Consider the following 22,601-nt stretch of genomic DNA (forward strand, 5'->3'; position numbering starts at 1 on the left):
TGGAATGGAATGGAAAGGGAACCGGCCCACCTGCCGGTGTATAGGCCTCCGCCTGTTCCTCCCCTTCCCCCAGGATACCTGAGGGCAGTGTTCAATCTAGCCTCCTACTCTCCACAGACACCTGTGTCCCAGAGCGTCTTGCTAACCAGGAACCAAGAAAGCCCTGATGTTCTTGCCCTGGCAGCCTCTTTTAGGGTGTAGATGGATGAGCAAGCTACCAGAAGGAAAAAAAAAAAAAAGACCAAGATTTGCAAGGAGGAAAAGAGCAGATAGTTTTCCCACTCTCTGCTCACCCGCAAGAGCCCGTCAGCTAACAGGGAGGAGCCTGAGGCCTGGCCCCATGTCTGGAGCTAGAGCTGCCATTCTCAAGCTAAGCTCTAAGGGAGAAGAGAGTCCCAGCCTAAATAGTGGTCTCTTTTTCTTTATTGTTGTTGTCATTGTTGGTGGTGGTGGTTTTGTGTGTGTGTGTGTGTGTGTGTGTGTGTGTGTGTGTGTGTGTGTGAGAGAGAGAGAGAGAGAGAGAGAGAGAGAGAGACCCTAAATACATAAATATAAACTGCCCAGTCCATATAATGCTATGCTATGTGTATATGTCTTCAGGGCTGACCACATGGTATTAGATAACCACTTGGCTTGCTCTTCCCAGGGGAAGACTTTCTCCAGCTCTCAGCATCCCATAGTTGCCTGCGGTCCTTTGTCTAGGTTGAGGCTTTTTCTCCTTTCCACCTTAGCGTGTCTATCGATGTCACCTTTGTTCAGGTCACGTTCAGGCAGCCACTGTGGCAAGACTTCTTGAGAGAACTTCTGGCTTTTGTAGGAGACAGTAGCACAGCAAGCTCTCTGGCTCCTTATGATCCTTCTGCCCCCTCTTTCATGGGAAACTCCACGCCTTAGGTATGGCAGTTTAATTTTTTTTTTTTTTTTTGCTTTGCTTTGCTTTGTTTCAAGACAAGGTTTCTCTGTGTAGCCTTGGCTGTCCTGGAACTCCCTCTGTAGACCAGGCTGACCTTCAACTCACAGAGATTCGCCTGCCTCTGCCTCTGGAGTGCTGGGATTAAAGGCGTGCACCACCACTGCCTGGTGGGAGTTTAATTTTTTGAGGACCCTCTGTGCCCTCCTCCATGGCAACTATATCGTTTTTGAGACTGGCATGCTGCCTGCTGGACTGTGCACTCAGCTGCACCATTTTACACTGACCTTGGGTTTGAAGTACACTCCAGGGTGCAGGGACGCCAGGTCCCCCACAGCCTTGCACACCCCTCTCCCCGTTTAGTTCTCTGGAGAGGATAGCAGAAATGTGAATTATCAAAAAGCCATGGCTACATAGAAGAACTCAACACATTCCCATGAGCAGAAGGGTTCAGCTTCAACTTCTAACTACTTTTTCAGAGTTAAGAGCACACAGGCCAGCTGTTGAGTTTGGATGGGGAAAACCATGTCTGCGTTCTTTACCCATGCGTCCTGCTAGGACTGATGGTTCCCTGATTCCAGCATTATTTCTTAGCAGTTTTTTTCTACCCCAACTCTGGCATGAGGCCCAAATTTTCCACCCCATTTCCCCGATATACTGAAGCTTGAGGTGGGAAGAGAATGTTTTAAACCTCCAGCTAGTGGCCCCTACCTGGCCTTGAGGCCAGCCTTGGTTACCCAGAATCTGGGGAGAGCTGTAGGAAGGCATCCCTCCCCTACCCGCTCCCAGCTGGGATAGGCTGTGTCATGATTCTCTGTGTGATCACTCCGTCCTTTTCTCCTTTAGGACGATCCACTCACAAACCTGAACACGGCCTTTGATGTGGCAGAGAAGTTCTTGGACATCCCTAAGATGCTGGATGCCGAAGGTGAGGTCCTTCCCCACTGCCCCCCAGCAGCTGAGACGGGAAGGGGTGGGGCTGTTTGCTTGGGCCTCAGCTTGAACAACTTGGGCCTCACTTGCTTGCCAGGGATTCTGTGTGGTTTGGAGGAAGAGGCACTAGCTGGTAGCATACAGGCAGCATGGAGTGAGCTTTTGGAGAAGGAAGGGTAGGCCTTCCTCCTCCGCCCTTGCCCTTAAAAGAATCAGGAACCATGGCTACTGTCCCTTGGGCTCTCCTCAACCCTGATGCCCATGTGCCGTGTTACAGTATCTCAGCTCCATGTTGAGGAGCTGAAGATGTGCAAGATTGCCCCCAGCCCTGTGCTCCTGGCAACCCTACCAGCAGGCATTTTATATTAGAAAATGTTACCAGGAACATTCCAAACATGCACAGAAGTATGAGATGGTATAAATGCCCTCCATTCCAGAAGGGTTATTGATAATTCATCTCATTTCTCTTCTTTGTCCCTTTGCTGTCTTTGTTGGACTGCATAAAATCAAATCTCAGTCACCACTACCTTCTTCCAAGTACATGCCTTAAAGATATGGGTATTAACTGGGTGGTGGTGGTGCACACCTTCAGTCCCAGCCCTCAGGAGGCAGAGGCAGGCCGATCCTCTTGAGTTTGAGGCCAGCCTTGTCTACAGAGAGAGTTCCAAGGCAGCCAAGGCTACACAGAGAAACCATGTCTTGAAAACTCAGAGGAGGGAAGAAAAGAAGATGGGTATTCTTGCATGTAATCAAAATAATTTCCACAGGCCAGATGTGCAACACATGCCTATAATCTCAGCACTGGGGAGATTGAAACACGATCATGAATCTGAGGCCAATCTAGACTACATAAGCGAGACTCTCTCAAACGCACACGCACACGCACACACACACACACACACACACGCACACATACCAAACAAAACAAAACAAAAAACCAGTTTGACATCTAGCAAACATGACATGACAGGACTTCCCAATTTATCTCGTCTTGTGCTCATAGCCAGAGTCCTCTGGTTTGAAATTGCCACTGAGAGTGGGTTGGCTTTAGTCCATAGGTTGACTGTATCCTTGCATACATTTGGTTGGTGAGTTCTATGTTATTTCCATCTTTAGCCCTTTCCTCCTTCCTTCAACCCCTTTTATCGATGCCATTGATCTTGTGGCTGGAGGAGAGCTACCAGTAGGCATTCCCTGTGGTCTTCGCTTGCCTCCTGGGGTATCATTTTCCTTCCTCTGAGTCCCGTGTTCCTGTTAGTGGACATTGACTCTGGAGGCTGACTAGATTCAGGATGGGCCTTTTGGTCCATTATAGTCCGCAGGTTTCTGCATCCCCATGTGAGATGTGCCGTGTGTCCAGTACCTTAAACTGCAGCTCTCTCTTTCTCTCTCCAGATATCGTCGGGACTGCCCGGCCGGATGAGAAAGCCATTATGACTTATGTGTCTAGCTTCTACCATGCCTTCTCTGGAGCCCAGAAGGTACCCGGGACCCTTGCTCCTTCTATGCCCAGCACACCTCATGCCAGATCCCGGCCACGCCCTCCTGCCCTTCCCTCCTTCCGTCCCTCCCTGTCCCGGTGCAGGTGTCTGGAAGGCCTGGTTCTGGTCTTGTGGACAGTTAGCTGCATTTATGAAGAGGTCTTGTTTGCCTCCTATCTCACCCCACCCTGCTGTCGCTCACCGTGTCTTAGGGCCAAGAACATTTAGCAAGTGCTGGTCCTCTGGAACCAGCTGCGTGGCCCAGGCAGAAGGGCTGGGTGTGGGAGACCAGTGGGTCCCAGCTGCAGGAGCTCCAGGCTTGACAGCCCCAGGGCCTCCGTCGGGCTGTGCTGCACTTCCTCTCTTCGCTTACCCATTTTGCAAAGGTCTTGTCACGGCCCCCCACCCCACGCCCGCTTCTACTCTCAGGCAGTATTTAAAAAGTCCGTCTTCAGCCCTTGAACCCTGTCCTGCCTGGGACCCCCATGTGGACACCGCACACTGTGTTCTTAGACATGAGTGTGACCTGTAGGAGGAGGGGAGAGGACGTCAGTGGCAGTGAGCCCCTTCTGCTGTCCTGACCCAGATCGCTCTGGGAGGCAGAGGGTAAAGCCAGGTTGAATGCTCTATAATGCACCAGGACCCAGTTCATACTGTGGGCACTGGAAGACTGGGAACTGTCGCTCACCACAGGCTTAGCTGGGGCAGTGGAGGTCTCTCCCAGAAGCACAAGGCTGTGCCCACAGAAACCTTCACGCCTTTGGTCCGTAGGCCTGCCACATGTTCCTCATGGCCTCTGAGTGACCTATCTGAAGTGCATGGTAGAAGCTCTGTCCCTGCCCCTCCCTCCCTTGCTCATGTCCCCTTCTGCTCTTGTCCCCCCACTCCTGCCCACCCCCCCTCTGTCTCATGTTCTCTGTCCACTGCTTCTGTTCGGGTTTGCTCCGTGCTGTTCTACTTTCTCCTCTCAACCTCTTCTCCTTCTCTGTGCAGATGTGTAGGCACGCTAAGGCCGGAGGGGAAGGCCATGTGACCTAATGTTTCATGTCACTGCCACGCCTTCTCGGTGCGCAGAAGGTGAGCTCGCCCTTGGCCTCGCCCGCTCTCCCTGCTGCCCTTTGGCCCATCTTGTCCTCTCCGCTGGACACCAGCAGCAGTCCCTGAAGGAGAGAGGGTTAGTTAATGCACCCATCTCCACGGGGGACAGGACATTCTCAGAACCCTGGCAGGCACACTTGCAGATGCCAGAGACGCCCAGCCTCTGGGTGGCCTTCCTTTGTGTCTCTGTGCACACTGGGCATAGTGGACCCCACCAAGGGGAAGGCAGCCAAGCTGTCAGAGCCTGGATCCTTAGCCATTCCCTTAAGTACCCAGAATCCCTTTCACCTCTGACCCTCCCTTCTTCCTGCCTGAACCAGGCCATCTTCTCAAATTCAGGCAGGAACCAGGGCCAGGAGAAGTCTTCTGCTTTCTCCCTGATGTTCAGGCCAGGGTCCTGCATGCCATATGCCAGCCAGGCCTTTCGTAGATAGATGTAAACTATATAAAAATTACCGTGCAGATAGCAGCAAAGGTGTCTTTTTCTTTTCTATCTCTCTCTTTTTGTTTTGTGGTGGTGCTGGGGATTACACCCAAGGCCTCATGCTTGCTAGGGAAGCATTTTACTGCCGAGCTTCATGTCCAGCAGTAAAAATGTCTTCTAGCCAAACTAGTCTTTTTTTTTTTTTTTTTTTATAAATACCTTCAAGAAAAAGCACCTTTAAAAAAAAATGCCCAAAGACAACTAGATGGGCTGGCAGCAACCCTGGCACCCATAAAGTGGGTGCTTCACCCCTGCCTTTCTCCATGGTGACCAGCCTCCAGCTTCCCAGCTCTCCTGCTGGTCTCTGACTCCTCCCCTTCCTCTGACCCCCCCCACCTCTGCTGCTCTCCTGCCGACCTCTCCTGAACCCTGTCCCTGACCTCTTAGCCAGGGTATTGGCAGCTCCTCTGCTTGCCTTGGTTGGGCATTTGTGCTCAGCCTACTAACAACATAGAGAGCACTGGACAGGCTGTCTGAGGTGGCCTCTCCCCTCTATCTGACTGATTTTTCCTCTTTTTCATGCCCTTTGCCTTTAGGGATTCTGCCCTGGGCTTCATGCCTACTGACACTGGCCTTGCCTGTCTTTGGTTCCTTCTCTGTGACCTGGCTGATAATGCTCGGGAGGTGTGTGTGTGTGCGTGCGTTACTTAGACACATACACGCATGTGCATGCACACGTGCATGGCGTGGAAGAGATATGATGTGGTGTACGTATCCTGTGTGTAGTAGGGAGAGTGTGGGATTTGTGTGGCTCTCCCTCTGAAATCCTCCCTCCCCTGTGCCCTCTTCCCTGTTTCTCACCCCTGTTGCAACCATTTCATGCTTGTGTCCACATCCCAGGATAGGAGCGTTGACAGTGTGGGGTGTCCTGCTTGATCCAGCGCTGTCCCCAGCCACTTCCACGGCATCCACCTAGAGTGATCGGCCCTAGATGTGTGCCTCTGGTTCGGGGGGCAAGGAGATGAAGGAGTCTTTCTGCATCTCACACTCTTGACTGCCTCTGTGGGCAGTACCCACGACAAACATGTTCTAGAGCCCAGCCATATCCATGGCCCACCCTGTCTCTACACCTTTCTCTGGCCAGTCATACATGATAGAAATGGAAAGGTCCCAGCTAATAGGCACGTGTGAGTGCCTGTGGGGACATGCAGGGATATGGTGGGCACAACTGTCAAGGGACTGTCTGCATTGGGTGAGCACCAACTTCTGTTTGGCAGGCTAGTTTGGGTTCTGATTTCCTTGCTCTCCTCTGCCCGGGTTTAGAATGGGTGGAGACCATCAAGCCTTTGTTTATGCAGCTGGTGCTTCGGAGACCTCTTGGGAGCTATTTCTAGGAGTCGGCCTCCTAAGGGGGTCAACTTGATCTGGTGCAGATGTTTCTGGATGTTTAGGGGCAGGTGGAGCTGTCTGCACCCACCCTACCTGCCCATCAGTCTCTCGTTCCACTCGTGCAAACCTTATGACAGAAAGTGTGTTCCCATCCACAGAGGCTGGGCCTGTCTGGAAAGGCAAACTGACAAGGAGGCAGCAGTCAGCGGGGCTAGCTCTGCTGCAGCTCTGTCCAGAGGAGGCAGCTGTGGAGCTGCAGGCTGCTTTTGAGCCGCAGTTTGGAGCTTGGAGGTTTAGGGTGGGGTAACAGGCCCCCAGGAGAGGCTCTGGTGCCATTAGGGAAGGGTGAAGAAACCGTCACTAGGAAGTTACTGCTAGCAGTGGGGACAAAGAAGGTCATCATCAATAAGGCAGAAGCTTTGAGATGTGAGAGCAGAGGAAGCCAGCATTGCCAGATCACTATGGGGAAATCGAGGCACAGGTGGAGGGACAGGCATGTGTCCCCAAACCTACCCCAGTCTGCTTGTCTTGGGGAAGCTGTATTCTGGAGGCTAGAAGCCATGATCTGCTGGACTTAGCAAGCCTGGCTTGAGGGGAGTAGGGGGTAAGCTAGGTGGCAGTCACTGAGAGTAAAGAAAGGTAATTTTAACTAGGTTCAGGCAATTTTTACTAAAAATACCAACAATGAGATCTTTGTAGCATTCATATGAACAATGGGTTATGGGTGGTGGAGCCCTTTGCCTGGTTTGGATATTTATTGACATTCTAAATGATGACAACCTCTCTATAGATGGACCTGTCTCTGGTGACTTGGCACTCGATTGTCGGGGTGGAAGTTTGGCACAAGATAGCTAAATCTCTAAGAATAATAACTCATGGCTATATATATATACATATATATATATATATGTATATGTAAATGTTGTGTGGCCGGGTGTGGTGATACATGCATTTAATCCCAGCATTCAGGAAGCAGAGAGGCAGGTTTAAGGGCAGCCTGGTCTACATAGAAAATTCCAGGACAGCCAGGGTTACATAGAGAAATCCTGCATAAAAAACAAAAATGTGTGTTAGTTATGCTAACAGTACAGTTGAAAGTGGTCACAAAGAACATAAGAATACACATCTGGCCTTCTCTGGAGTGTATTCTTGGCCTGTTGGTGTCTCTGCTTGCTTGTGTTAGCTCATGCAGTCTGTCATTCAGAAAGACTTGGGCAGCCTGCTTCTTGTGTGGGTTTTAGAATAGCCCATCCCATCACAGAAAACCCCAAACTAGAACCCAGCCTGGGCTTTCTTCTGAGTGGCTTCCATCTCTGCCTTTTTCTTTTTCTCAGGGCCACTTTTTTTCCTCTCCTAGTCCAAGTCCCTCCCCGGTGCTTCTACACTCCGGCCACCTTGCGGGCATTGCTTATGTTCTATGCTGCTGTTGCTTTTCCCCTCAACTCCCACCCTGCAGTTGTGGGGAGGGGAAGCCGAGAAGCTAGGTGCTTGGGATGGCTGCCGCAGGGCTGCTCTAGCCATCTGCAGCCCGACTGATTCCCTTCACTCTGTGGGTGGGGACTGCAAGGCCAGCCAAGCTGGCTTGTCTCACCTCTGGCTTAGGTTGGTAGTGACTGAGACTTGAGAGTTTGCCCTAGGCCCCTAGTGGGCTTATTCAGGGTTGCAGCCTGTGGGAGGAGAGGGCTCTGTCTTTCAAGAAGCTTCTTCTCAAAGGTCAAAGGACTGTTGTCCCTCAAGGTGACCCACAAGTGTTCACAGGTGGGTCCTGTATAAAGAAAGCACTCTTGTACTCTTTGGGTCTGCTGTCCTCAAAGGCAGGTCCTTTGGGCATGCTGATAGAGTCCTCTCTCCTGAAAAGATCAGGCCTTCGATCCTTGCAAAAAGCCCTTGAGAGTCCCATGGAGAACTCTTCCCAGATTTCATCCAAAGGATTCTTCTTTGATTGTGGAACCATCTACAGCCCGTGGCAAGGCTTCAAAGCTTTGCAAACACAGCTCTTGAAATTGTATGAACTCATATCCCACCCAGCCCACCAACTTGGCCAGCAAGTAGTTTATGGCTGCTGAGCCCGGGATTTTAGGCACATCTGGATGACAGTGGGTATAAGTTGGGATTTGTTTACATTAGAAATGTTAGTGCAAGCGAGTGTAGTGGTGCACACCTGTCCTCCCAGCACCACTGGGGTCTGAGGCAGGAGAATGGTTACGTTCCTGGTGCTGGCCTACAGCCAGCTACAGCCTACAGCTAATAAAAAAAAAAAATTGTTTATTAGCAATGACTTGTTTGTCTGTAGTCGCGCCACCTCCTGGTTGTCTGTGGTCCTCTGCCTTAATTTCGGTGAAAGTAGTTTTGGTAATACCATGGCAAGTGATCATCACCCCAGTCAGCTTCATGAAGCATACTGAGTTGGTCCTCGTAAGTCTGCGTTCTTTTTGGACCCTGCCTCTTAGAGATGGGAAGTGACCCATTTCTTCAGGGCCTCAGGGGATTCGCCACAGTTACTCAGTGGTTCTCGAGGTGGCAGTCAAGCAGGACTTCTGTTTGAGAAGGGGCCATGTCGTCTCCAGGACAAGGTTGAGTTTGAGGACAGGGATGGTAACTGAGAGCTGGGACCCAGAGTCCCTATCCAGAGGGTGCTTGGGTCCCCCTCTGGCCATTCCCGCATTCTCCTCTTGGAGTCCTGGCTGTTCAGTACTCACTGTAGATACAGTCTCTTGGCTGTTCACTTGAGAGACCTTTAGGACAGTTTTGTTCTGTCCCGTTCCCTACGTATCCCAGCACACTCCTCCACAAGGCATGCAGTTTGGTTGGCATTTCCTCTTTGAAAAATTCTTGGAAGAATCACATACATCATGGTCATCCCTTCCAGTTCTTGGGGAGTTCTTTACACTCAGTCTGTCTCATTTTGTGGTAGCAGAAACTCTTTGTTCATCAACCAGATTTACGTTGTGCCGCCTTCTTCCTTAAACCAGGTATCCTTCATTATCTGTAGGTCACCTGTATCCAGGGTCTCAGGGTTCATATCTGTCTTCATGGGCATCGTCTTCTCTGCCCTAAACTGTCCCCTCTCTATCCTGTGGTCCCCAAAGAGCTTCACACTCCCTTCGCCTTGGTGTAGGGTTGGCATGTGTCCAAGGACACAACTCAGCTTCAGAACCATTCAAGTGGGCCAGGTGTGAGAGCGAACACCTCTACACCCAGCACATGGGAGGCGCTATGAGTTTAACATGGAGTACAACAGGAGTGAGTTTCCGGATAGCCAGGGCTACCTAATGAGATCCTAACAACAAAGTCACCTAAGTGAAGTGGATTTGGGAACACAGGGTCCCTGCTGATGTTGGGTACACAGTACCCTTACTAGCCACCAGAGGCTGGGTCTCTTTGGGGTGCTAGGCCTTGTGGCTGGTTACCATTCCATCCCTCTTCATTCTTCTCACTGCTGAGAACTCTCTCTGGCCTATCCTGGCCCAGTGCTTGGTGCACGGTGTGATCTTATCCTCCACGCGCGCCCATGTCCTTAGCTTTTCTCTAAAGGGCTTTAAACTAGGAGCCTTGAGAGATTTCTTCAGGGAACCTGAGAGGCCCCACCTCCTCACACCTTCAGACTCGAAGTCTTGCATCTTCACCATCCCATCAAATCCGGCTCGAGGGGCCAAGCCTTGTGATCCCTGGAATTCCAGGATGGGCATGAATTTCTTCCTTTCTCCGCCGGACCTGAGATTTTGAATGCCTTGGTTACTTGGTTAATTTCTTCCCAGCATGCATGATGGGAATCAACCCTTGTCCAGGGCTGGCCAAGAGTGTGATGCAGAAGACAGGGAAGTGTGACTCAGAGAGAGCCCCAGGAGCCCCTTTCCAACCACATGGAGCAGCAAGGTGGAAGGGGCTTGTTGACACAGGTGTGTCCAGGGGCCCACGTTGCTGGGGCGGGCTAGTCATGACTTTTCCATCTTGTTGCCAGGCGGAAACAGCAGCCAACCGCATCTGCAAAGTTTTGGCCGTCAATCAAGAGAATGAACAGCTTATGGAAGACTACGAGAAGCTGGCCAGTGATGTGGGTACCCCTGTGTTCTTCTAGATTGGCCCGAGCAAGGCCCTGCATTGCACCCTGAGAGAAGAAAGCTCTCGGGATCTATCTACCTACAGAGTCATTGTGTAGACACAGCCCCAGGCTGGTGCAGTATATGCTCCAGGCACAGTTAACACGGAGCAGCTTGGCTCTGGGTCTCTGGGAGAGCGGCAGTGAAGACAGGGAAGGTGGTGTTTGGATTACTGTGAGCCTGGGAAAGTGTCTCCACCTCTCTGGCTCTTGTTTTTTCTTTCACTTACTGAGTGGGAGTTGAGCCCGGGATCTCAGAGGCATTTGCAGCCTGGTGTACTGCCGCTCTGTTAGTTTTGCCTGAACTCGATAGTACAGGGCTGTATCAGGTTCGGAGAAGACATGTGCCGGGAAGGATTCAGAGCTGGCTCAGGCTGGCTTAACAGTGAGGCCAGCAGGGGACAGGATGACACGAAGTTACCCAGCTGACCCGCTGTCCTTTGGGTTAAGGTGCTGCTGCTTGTTTCTTCCCTGAAGGAATTCAGCCTTTTAAACTGTTCCCTTAGCCCCTTGGTGGCTCTGCCTTCTAGTTTAGTGAGAGCCAGATGCCCAGGCTTTAATCCCTGTGTCATCGTTCTAGCCAATCACCATAGCAAGCTGCGTGACCTGGCAGAGCAGAGCCCTGGGTGCCTCCTCCATAGCGTGGGGGTGCTGGTAACACTCGACCATGTAGTCTTTCTATGATTATTGCTGTGAGTCACTCTGTGGGTCATGCCTGGCAATGTGCAGGTGTTCCGTGTGCTTCCTGTCATCCGTCTTTGCAGCCCTCCATCTTCCTAATCTCACCACGGCTCCAGGAGAGACATCTCGGCTGTCCCAGATTCTAGCCTCTTCTGAGGCCAGAGGTCCCTGTTCTATTATACCCCGGCTTTGTATAGGTGAAGAAACCGAGGCCCAGCTAGACTTGAGCTCAGGTGTCTTTGCTTTTAGAGCAGCCTGTGGTTCTTTGGTTTGTCCCTATCAGGGCTAAAAAGATGAGGGGTGTGGGCTCTGAGTTGACCATATCCTGGTCAACTTGGAGGGAGCACCTGGAAACCTTGCTACGTGGCATGGTGAGGCCCCGGTGGGTAGTTGGGAAGGGAGTGTGCCAGCCCTCTTCCTGTGAGGGAAGGGCCTTTGTGCATACCTTCCTCCAGCATCCTTGGTCCATGCCTTGCCTCTGCCCTTTCACCATAGCTGTTGGAGTGGATCCGCCGCACCATCCCATGGCTGGAGAATCGTGTACCCGAGAACACCATGCATGCTATGCAGCAGAAGCTGGAGGACTTCCGAGACTACCGGCGCCTGCACAAGCCGCCTAAGGTGCAGGAGAAGTGCCAGCTGGAGATCAACTTCAACACGCTGCAGACCAAACTGCGCCTCAGCAACCGGCCCGCCTTCATGCCTTCCGAGGGCAGGATGGTTTCGGTGAGTGCCAGGGGCAAGTCTGGGGCCCGCCTGGTCACCTCCATCCCCAAGCTGCTTGGAGGAGGTGGGTTTTCTTCTACCTACATGCCATGTCCCACATTTCTTTCACTTTGTCACCCAGACTCAAGCACAGGCACAGAGGGATAGCCACCTTCTCCCCTGACTGTTCTGGGTCAGGCTTGCTCATCCCAGCATTTCAAACTCCCCGTGCCCCTTAAAAAAATAATGTTTTAAACAGAATGTTTGGTCATGCTGAACCAAGCAATAATGTTAGTTTTCACTTTTATATGACCTTAAGGAAAAACAAACAAAACAGACCCACTTTTGTTATCTTAAATAACAAATTAATTTTGTAGTGTATTTTTAATATATAAATAAATATTAAAAAGTAGACGTTATTTATACTCTTACTACTAACTATCAATTTTGTTTTAATTTGGAAAGATGCTTTTATTCTTTTATTGAATCCAGGTCCTCATGCATGCTAGACAAGTGCTCTGATACAGGACCACACCCCTAGCCCCCTTTTCATTTCTTTCTGTGAGGTAACTAACTCATCCTGGAGATCAGCTCATCTAGGACTCCAGCCATGCAGGCCTTGAACTTGAGATTCTGCCTTGACATTCTAAGTAGCTGGGATTACAGTCCTATGCTGCCAAGCCCAATCTAATCTTTCTGTATAAATATAATTTTAAGTGGACTCTTAAAGCATGTTTTATATAAGATTCTTTCAAACAGAAATACCTATAACAAGTTGGGTGTGAATCAAGTCTATAATCCCAGCTCTTGGGAAACCGAGGCAGGTGGATCGCACAGCAAGTATCGCTAAGCCCTATCCAGAAAATAGGGACAAAACCCTAATATGCAATTAATTTCTGTGTTCTGGGTGCTCTCCCGATACGTCCCTTTTTGTCTTGTCACTCGTTCCGTCTCCAGGACTTTATGAGCCAGGAGAATACAGGGCAAACTCATCAGGCACCGCTTTTTATCCTTTCCAACAAAGGGTAACAAAACAAAAACAAACAAAACACACAAAAACCCAGGCATATTGGGCAGGACCAGAGAGGACAAGCCAAGTGGGAGGAGGCAGGAACAAGGTGATCTCGAAGGAAGACAAAGGCCTGTGGTGTTATGTAAACATATGGAGACCAGTTCTTCAGAGTTCAGGATTTAATCAGATGGTTTTGGGTTGTTAGAGTCACTGCTTAGCTAACAGATACTCTTGAGAAGTAAAGGAAGTGCCCCTGATGTGGGGCAGGAGGCTGGCTTTCAGACTGGTTCTGCTCTTGGTATTCCAACTGGGTGCCCTGTGCTAACTGTAGGATGCCTTATACAAAGGGCATTGTGCATTTCTTTCTTCTCATGATCATGGCTGATTCCCTCATCCAAGCTATTCTCCAGAGCCCAAAGGCCAAAATCATCCTCCTCCTCCTCCTCCTCCTCCTCCTCCTCCTCCTCCTCCTCCTCCTCCTCCTCCTCCTCCTCTTCCTCCTTCTTTAATTTATTTTTGATTTTGAGATGAGGGTTTCTCTTTGTAGCTTTGGTGCTGGTCCTGGAACTTGCTCTGTAGACCAGATTGACTTTGACCAGATTTTTCACAGTCTCTACCTCCCAAGTGCTGGGATTAAAGGCATGCACCACGGGCTTTTTTGTTTGTTTGTTTGTTTTTTGTTTTTGTTTTTGTTTTTGCTCTATTCTTAGTTTGGTTCCCTGACTTATTCCTGGGCCTCTAAGGCTGGCTAGGATTCATCTGGAAGCTAGTCAGCGAACGGGAGGGCTCCATAACTGCATGTGAACTCAGACTCCATTCCCTATCTAAGAAGCAGGGTAATTAATACGAATAGGAGCTGGAAGAGTGAGATGGATGTTTGACTGTGATGTCTGGGGGGCCTAAGATCGGAAACATCTCTGCCTGGAAAGCTACAGCCCCTCCAGGTTCTCTGAGCCGGTGTCTCCATCTCTGCAGGATATCAACAATGCCTGGGGTTGCCTGGAGCAGGCAGAGAAGGGCTACGAGGAGTGGCTGCTGAATGAGATCCGGAGGCTAGAGAGGTTGGACCACCTGGCAGAGAAGTTCCGGCAGAAGGCCTCCATCCACGAGGCCTGGACAGATGGTGAGCTGGCTCCCGCCTCCCTGGTTTCTGCTTTCTGACTCCCACCCAGCCTCCAGCAATAACTCGGTTCTTTTGCTTTGGTTTGTGTCATCTTGTTTAATAGTCCTCTGGCACCAGACAGTTTCCATGTTCACAAAAAGTGGGAACAGTAGTACCAGCTCCTAGGTTTGTGAGAATCACGTGCTGAGGGCACAGGATGCGGAGGAGAATTACTGGCAGCAGGGAAGACCACAGTCTATAGCTATCTGGGAGTGGCCTGGCTTGGTAGGAAAACACCAGATAAGCGGGTGGATTTGGGATGTCAGTGCACTTGCAGGTACAGAGTGAAGAGAATTGGTGAGGAGGGCTCTGGTTCGCTCACTTTTTTCTTAATTTATTTTATTTTTGTTTTGTTTTGAAATAGGGGTTTCATCATGTAGCCTTGACTGACCTAGAACTCTCAGTGTAGACCAGGCTGGCTTTGAACCCAGAGATCCACCTGCCTCTGCCTCCCTAATGCTGGGAGTAAAGGCGTGTGTCACTACATCCAACCGGAATTTCATTCTAAGGAATTAACCCTAAACATGGACATTGTTTGCACAGGGTTATCTGTGGGAAATCTGCCACAGTGCAAGCTGGGGTGGGTAGGAGCTGGGGTCCCACACAGCAATGAGAAGCTCTGTTGGAAAAATCTGGCCAAGAAATTATTCATATCCACGAGTTCTGTGTCTCTGGGTTAAACCAAACTTCGAAGCAAAATATTAAGAGCAGAAAGGGATTATGTCTGTGCTGAGCTCATACAGACTGTTTTCCTGTCATATTCCCTTGAAGGCTATGGACAAACACTAGCTGTGTAGCATTTATACTGTAAGCAACGGAAGTGATTTAAAGTATATGGGAGAATATATGGAGATTACATGTATATGTGTGTGTGTATATATACACATACATATACATACTGTACCATCTTATATAAGGAATTTGAGCATCTTGGGATTTAGGTATTCTTAGAGGGTCCTGAAATGAGTCCCCTATAGATCTTGAAGGATCACTATACCTAGGAAGACCATGAAGCCAAAATAGAAATTCTGATAGTGTGTGCTACTAAATAAGTGTGTGCTACTAAATATTTTTAGAGCAGGAAATATATTTATGTGGGAATAGATAAATGCATTTATTTGTAAATTAAATCTAAACTTAACTGTGTTACTATTTTAAAGGGAAAACAAACAACAACAAAAAACAAAAAAACTAACCCAATACCAAAAGAAAGAAATGCTCTACTATTGGCCATAGCTCTTAGCCTCACAGTCTAGCCTTTATGGACCGCAAAGGTGGGATCATCCTATGATGGCCTAGTTACAGAGGATGTGCATGTAAGCAAGGCTCAGCTTCCCCTACCCCGACGGTCCTTCCTCAGGCAACTTGGAAGCTTTTTAGGGAGGTCGTTTCTCATCCTTGCCTTCCTCCTCTGAGAGTAGGGCCAAAAATACTAGCACTGCCCTTGCCCTGGGGTGAGGACATTACTGATGGCAGAGAAGGCTCTAGGCACCAGTGAATGTGAGCAGCAGAGGCCACAGGTGCACCGACTGCACTGAGAATAGCTGGGAAGGGATCCCTGGCAGGGCTTTCAGACTTTACATCGTAACTAGAGCGATCTAAGATTCTAAAGTTCCTGTGAGGTACTCCTCTGCCTCTACTCTCTCCCACCCCCCGTTACTCCATAGAGCATGTATTGCTGTTTCCTACTGTTTGAAAGTGAATGCCTGGCCTCATGTATTTCTACATATTCCTGCATAACCTTCATAGACAACCAGTTTAAATGTCCTGGAAGTGCTCCCCGAAGGGCAGTGGTCCTCCCAGTCTCCCACCATAGCTGGATATTCTTTGCTATACATTGTGGCAGCTGCCAGCAGTCGGAGAGGTTAGGAAATAACCACGATAGTCCTTTTATAATTAATTAGCTTTAATACAAGGGGAGAATAAGGGAACTTACAGATCCAAGGGTCCAGTGGAGCAGAAGGTACGCAGGGAAGAATCAAAACGGGCCTCCTTCCGGCCCCCCGATCCTATTTAAGGGGAATGCTACCCCGCTGGAGCAGCCATGCCCCTGAACGCAGGGATTGGGCCAGCTGCCCCAACATCTCCCCCTTTTGTCTAAATAAGACAGATTCAGAAACCAAATACAACTATATACAATGGGAACAGATCATATAAAATTACAAAAAGTAAACAATATCAGGCAAGAAGTATATAACGAAGAATTTTTCTAATCACTCTACTTTGGGAAGTCTAAATAATCTAGAAGGTAGCTACCATTATCTAATCTTCAACCCCATCAAAGATCTGAGAAGGAGAGTAAAATTACCAAAGCAACCAGGAAGCACAAACGAGAAACTTCCAAAATGTGCAACAGAAGACAGAGACAATTGACTACCTGGGCAACCACACGAAGTCTTGATAGCAATGTTGAGGCAACCAACTTTGGCTGAGGCCTGAAAAAACCTGACATACCATTATACAATGGCAAGGAACCTTTAGTAGAACTATCCTATCCTGTCTTGGCAAGATAAGACAATTCTGTTTTATCCACTTATGGATATTTCGTACTTTAGTCAGTAATGGAGGTATGGGCTTTTCTTTGCCCCAAGGCCAGTTCTGCCAAGTAGAAGACAAACTCCCAGTGGAGTGTCTTTGGTGCTCAACGTTCTCTCGGGAGTAGAGCATTGTTGCCAGGAGTGATTGTGTCTCATAAATACAAAACTGTAGGTTAGATTAAAGGCCATGTTCTACAGCTCTTCAAAGAGGTTGAAGATTATGCTATCTATACTAAATACAACCTCTATGTGTCTAAAAAACCTGATTGTCCTAAATATAAATATGACCAACATATAATTCTCAACACTTATGTAACTGTATGACTAATAGAATAGACAACTGTGCAAAAAAATGAAGACAATGATTTCCAAATGTAAACAGGGTCCTTACATAAATAATATCTGAGGTAGAAATGTACAGTGCAATATGGTAAACAATGTCATTACATAAATAATATCAGAGGTAGAGATGTACATTGCAATATAGTAAACAATGTCAATATAACAATTGTTTCAAACAGAGGTAGTATCATACTCTCATACAATGTTCAATATATCAATATACAAGAATCAACACTCATATAGTTTTTTTAAAAAAAAAAGAAAAACAATAACTCACAAAAATCAATTATTCCTTCAGATCACCAGTATACATCTACTCCCTTACACTGTAAATTGGTGTACAGTGAGCCTCTCCATGGGAAATACCCCGACAAGCAGCTTTCTGGGGCTTGAGAGTTGGATGACTAGAACAAACACGCTTGCCTGGCTCTTGCTCATCCGTGTCCTGTCCCCATCTCACCCCCACCCCTACCCCCCCCACCACCCAACCCAAGGCAAAGAAGCCATGCTGCGGCAGAAGGATTATGAGACAGCCACCTTGTCGGAGATCAAGGCCCTGCTCAAGAAACACGAGGCTTTCGAGAGCGACCTGGCTGCCCACCAGGACCGCGTGGAGCAGATCGCGGCCATTGCCCAGGAACTCAAGTAGGGGCCGCTTCCGTCTCCCTCCCTTTGGGGTCTCAGTGTGAGGCCGGGGTCCGCTTTCTCAGCTGTGGTAGATGAGGAAGTAAGGGGACACACAGATGACGCTTGAGCACGGGGAAAGTGTTGTGCCCACGTGGTCAAGGAGGCAGGCAATGCAGAAGGCAAGGACTCTTCCTGGTGGGAGAGCCAGAACCATTCCGTTCTCATGCAGATGTTCGGTCATCACCTATTACAAGGATAGGATGAGGGTGGTGCTCAAGCCTTTTAGATTAGTGTAAAAGTAATGGGATTTGTGCTGTTTGGTTTTTAATTGTGTGTGTGTGTGTGTGTGTGTGTGTGTGAGAGAGAGAGAGAGAGAGAGAGAGAGAGAGAGAGAGAGAGAACAGGCATATGCATGCCGTGGTGCATACATGCTGATCAGGGGACAGCGGGAAGGAGTTGGTCCTCCCTCTTCTTTTACTGTGAGCTCCAGGAATTGAACTCAGGTCTTCAAGCTTACACAGCAAGTGCTTCACCCACTGGACCATCTTGACCTTGCCAGCCTAGAACTCAATGGGTAGCTCAGGTTAGCCTCAAACTTGGCAATCCTCCTGTCTCAGCCTCCTAGGAAAATGCTGAGATTATAGGCATGAGCAACCTTGCCAGGCTCCCAAACCTTAGTCCTTGACTCTGAGCTTTTTTTCTTGGGCCTCAGCAGCTTCCAGTGATTGGTCATTAGATTCACCCCCAACTTTATTTGCTACAAGGGCTGTCAGAGAGGAGCAGCCTCCTTTAGTCTCCTGCCTCTGATTTCCTGAAAGCCAAGGAGGCGGGAATGGGGCAGGGTGTCGGAAGTGTGCGGAGGAGAGCACCCTCAGCGCAGCTAGTGCTCCTGACATCCCCGGGAACAGGAATGACAGGCTCCATACCTGCTCCCCTCAACCTGTGTGTCCCTCATCCCTTGACCCCTGTCTGTCTCTCCCCACTCTACAGTGAGCTGGACTACTATGACTCACCCAGTGTCAATGCCCGTTGCCAAAAGATCTGTGACCAGTGGGACAATCTTGGGGCCCTCACTCAGAAGCGGAGGGAAGCGTTAGAGGTGAGGACCCTGCAGTGCCGTGTGTCACTTCCTGCTCCTCCTCTTCCTCCTCCTCCTCCTCCTTCTCTTTCTCCTCCTCCTCCTCCTCTTCCTCCTCTTCCTCCTCCTCCTCCTCCTCCGTTCTCCTCTTTTTAAGTTCCCATGATTCCCTGGACCATCCCCATCTCTGGCCTAAATAGGAAGACTCACTTTGACTGAGAATGTGTGGACTTTGCGTTGATGGAGATCCTCCTCCTGTCCCCGTGAACTTGTGAGCCCAGCTCTAGCCTTGTGAGAGTTGTCCTGTTCTGTAACCCAGACCCTCTTGGGACCAGGACAAATGATTCCAATGTGATGTGTGATGATCTGTCAATTGACAGCCAAGACCCAGAGCCACTGAAGAACTGGTTCTTCCTGCCTCATCCAGTCTGGTGCTTGTAGACCAAGATGCCTGGGGGGTTGGCTTTCGAATATCACTCTGCTAACCAGTCCACCCCACTTGATACTCCCAGAGAACAGAAAAGCTGCTGGAGACCATCGACCAGCTGTACTTGGAATATGCCAAGCGGGCTGCACCCTTCAACAACTGGATGGAGGGAGCCATGGAGGACCTGCAGGACACCTTCATTGTACATACCATTGAGGAGATCCAGGTGGGCATCCCGGAGAGGCTGATCCTCTTTAGGATAAACCGAGAACCAGTATCCCAAGGATTCCATAGATTGAGAAGAGTTAGCATGTAAGGTTGAGTTGTTTCGTTTTTAAGATTGTTTTATTTTTATGTTAGAAACAACATATGGGTGTTTTGTCTGCATGTGTGTATGTGTACCACTTGGATACAGTGCCCAGATTCCCCTGGAACTGGAGTTGCAGATGGTTGCTGGCAGTCGTGTGTATGCTGGGAACTGAACCCTGGTCCTCTGTAAGAATAGCAAGTGCTCTTAACTGCTGAGTCATCTCTCTAGCCACCCACTCCCTTTTAAAGGTAGGGTCTCACCATGTACTGATGACCAAGATAGCCTCAAACGCAGAGATCTGCCTGCCTCTGCCTCCCAAGTGCTAGGATTAAAGTCATGCGCCACTATTGCCCAGCAGACAAATGTATTTATTTATGTGTTCTTTTGACCTTTTCTTTTGTGCACACAAAAATGTAGACTTTATTATATACCATATCCCAAATCTGCCATCGGAACTTGGTTTGGTGTTCCCATGTCTTCAATAGGTGTAGGACTTGGCCTTTTGGGGCCTTCAGTCTTTTATTTGGGACCTCTTGGGCTCCCTTTGCTTATCTTGTCTGAGGAGAGCACTGACTGACTCCCGCCATTGTCTGTCCAGGGACTGACCACAGCCCATGAGCAGTTCAAGGCCACCCTCCCGGATGCTGACAAAGAGCGCCTGGCCATCCTGGGCATCCACAATGAAGTGTCCAAGATTGTCCAGACCTATCATGTCAACATGGCAGGCACCAACCCCTATACAACCATCACGCCTCAGGAGATCAATGGCAAATGGGACCATGTGAGTTGAAGGGCTAATGGGCATAGGCCGAGCCATTGTATATTTCTTCTTTATTTCCTTCTACATTTTTCTCCACTCCCCCCCCTTCCTCCCCTTTTCCCTTCTACTCTCTCCTGTAACCCCCATGCTCCCAATTTACTCAGGAGATCTTGTCTTTTTCACCTTCCTATGTAGATCCATGTATGTCTCTCTTAGGGTCCTCTTTGTTGTCTGGTTTCTCTGGGGCTTGTTTGTAGGCTGATTTTTCTTTGCTTTATGTCTTAAAGCTACTTATGAGTGAGTACATATATTTGTCTTTCTGGGTCTGGGTCACCTCACTCAATATGTTTTTTTCTAGTTCCACCCATTTGCCTGCAAATTTTAAGATATCATTATTTTTTACCGCTGTGTAATACTCCATTGTGTAAATGTACCACATTTTCCTTATCCATTCTTTGGTTGAGGGGCATCTAGATTATTTCCAGGTTCTGGCTGTGACAAATAATGCTGCTATGAACATCGTTGAGCACATGTCCTTGTGGTGTGATTTGGTATCTTTTGGGTATATACCCAACAGCAGTATTGCTGAGTCTTAAGGTAGATTGCTTCCTAATTTTCTGAGAAATCACCATACTGATTTCCAAAGTGGCTGTAAACAATTGTACATTTCTTAAGGGCAGGATTTTTATCTGTATCTCATTGGTTTTCATTTGTTAGTGGATGAATTTCTGGTCTAAGTTGACATCTTTGATCTTACTGCATTCTGACTTGCCCCTTTTCCTCATGGGGCCCTCATTTCCTCACCTGGGAGTATGGGACATGTGGCTGGCATACCTACAGAGTCCTATGGTTGTGCCCACCCCAGGTACGGCAGCTGGTGCCCCGGAGGGACCAGGCACTAACAGAGGAGCATGCCCGCCAGCAGCACAATGAGAGGCTACGCAAGCAGTTTGGGGCCCAAGCCAATGTCATTGGGCCCTGGATCCAGACCAAGATGGAGGTGAGTCTTGTCATGGGAAGCAAGCTGGGACTGTCTTACCCTTTCCTGTTACCATTCCAGCCAGTCAAGTCACCTGGTTACTGAGAAGGACCCTGGAGGACTGAGGTCTGAGCACATGATTGTTCAATTGCAGGGGTTGCTGATGGTTTGATTGGGGCAAAGTAGGACACTACTAAGGAACTCCTATGAAAGTTCCTCAGGAAGAGCAAGTAGATGCCTGGGTCAACTCAGCCCCTCTGGGTTGCCTTGTCTCCATTAGTGCTCCCCAGGCAGTGGGCCTGATTCTTCTTCGTAAGAGAGCTAAGCAAGCCTCTTAGCACAAGTATAGAACATTTTGTGGGATGTGTGTGATGAGTGATCACTGAACATCTTGGGTGTAGAGTCCTTGTCAAGTTTATGTGAGTGTGTACATGTGCATACACACACATACACACACACAAACACACACACACACACACGTACCTGAACCCCTAAGACTCTACTTTTAAATACTCGATAAATATTAACAAGGGACTGAACTGAATGAATAAAACCTTCTTTTGCCAAGAACCACTTGCATGAGTCAGTGGCTGGCAGAAGTGTACATTAGACCTCGCTCATGGGGTTGGGTGGCTCAGCAGGGCTTGCATAACCATCCTAGGGGACAAAAGAGCAGGAACAAAAATAGCTGCAGAGGAGGTACGCCAGGTGAACTGAGAAATATGAGGGGTTCTGGCTCAACATGAGATGGTTGGGAGGGAGCTGGCTGGGAGCAATGCTCTCTGGAAGGCGTTTAAATAGCAAGCAAAATGAGTGCCCAGGTCAGCTATTGACTCTGCGATCCAACCCTTTCCTTGCACTAAGAGGTACATGATTGATGGAAGATATTCCACCTAGTGCCAAGGCTTAATATAGTACCGTAAGGTGCAGCTTCCTTTCCGAGAACCGTCCATGCTAAATATCTTTTCATGTTCAATGTTGCTAGTTCTAACTTCTCTAGGGCTAGGATGCTAGTAGAAGTGGCCGTGGGAGGCTTGTCCCTGCCCTCTGAGTGGGTCTGATGTTATTTCTTCCTGATGGACAGGAGATTGGAAGGATCTCCATTGAGATGCACGGTACCCTGGAGGACCAGCTCAGCCACCTGCGGCAGTACGAAAAGAGCATTGTCAACTATAAGCCAAAGATTGACATGCTGGAGTGTGACCACCAGCTTATCCAGGAGGCACTTATCTTCGATAATAAGCACACCAACTACACCATGGAGGTAAACAGGCCGGGTCCTGCTTCTCCGAGAAGAAGCTGGGGGCCCTTGCTGTCCTCCACTTGGGGCAGCATCTCCCAAGGAATCTGGGTAGAGGAGGAAGTATCCTCACTCTTTCTATCCCTGAAACTCTGTACCTTCAATCCTCAGCACCTTCTTGATGCCCCAGAGAACTTGTGGCAAGTGTACATATCTGGTCCCTGGTTCCAGAATTCATTTGTTCTAAGGAAGCACTTAATGAATCTCAGTTTTTACCAAGCACCTTGCAGTGATTTTGATGCTAGTGGGCTCAAAACATCACTGACTTAGGTACCCGCTTCCTCTATGATGTTAGCTGTTCATCCCTTCATGTAGGATATGTTACGAAGCTTGCCCTGTTCAGCCGT

The 22,601-nt window shown here is 49.0% G+C and overlaps 1 protein-coding gene across 3 annotated transcripts in view; it reads left to right on the forward strand.

Annotated features, from left to right (window-relative positions):
• Positions 1-22,601, forward strand: part of Actn1 (actinin alpha 1) — a 95,398-nt gene that overhangs the window by 67,036 nt on the left and 5,761 nt on the right. For all 3 annotated transcript variants that reach the window (XM_038336783.1, XM_038336781.1, XM_038336782.1), the window contains exons 7-17: positions 1,757-1,838; positions 3,239-3,324; positions 10,197-10,289; positions 11,511-11,741; positions 13,708-13,855; positions 17,268-17,418; positions 18,391-18,499; positions 18,991-19,131; positions 19,814-19,996; positions 20,841-20,975; positions 22,039-22,218. In XM_038336783.1, coding sequence (XP_038192711.1) covers positions 1,757-1,838; positions 3,239-3,324; positions 10,197-10,289; positions 11,511-11,741; positions 13,708-13,855; positions 17,268-17,418; positions 18,391-18,499; positions 18,991-19,131; positions 19,814-19,996; positions 20,841-20,975; positions 22,039-22,218 — 1,539 coding nt within the window. The remainder of the gene's footprint in view (positions 1-1,756; positions 1,839-3,238; positions 3,325-10,196; positions 10,290-11,510; positions 11,742-13,707; positions 13,856-17,267; positions 17,419-18,390; positions 18,500-18,990; positions 19,132-19,813; positions 19,997-20,840; positions 20,976-22,038; positions 22,219-22,601) is intronic.

The sequence above is a fragment of the Arvicola amphibius genome, chromosome 7 (genome assembly GCF_903992535.2).
Source record: "Arvicola amphibius chromosome 7, mArvAmp1.2, whole genome shotgun sequence".
Taxonomy (NCBI): domain Eukaryota; kingdom Metazoa; phylum Chordata; class Mammalia; order Rodentia; family Cricetidae; genus Arvicola; species Arvicola amphibius.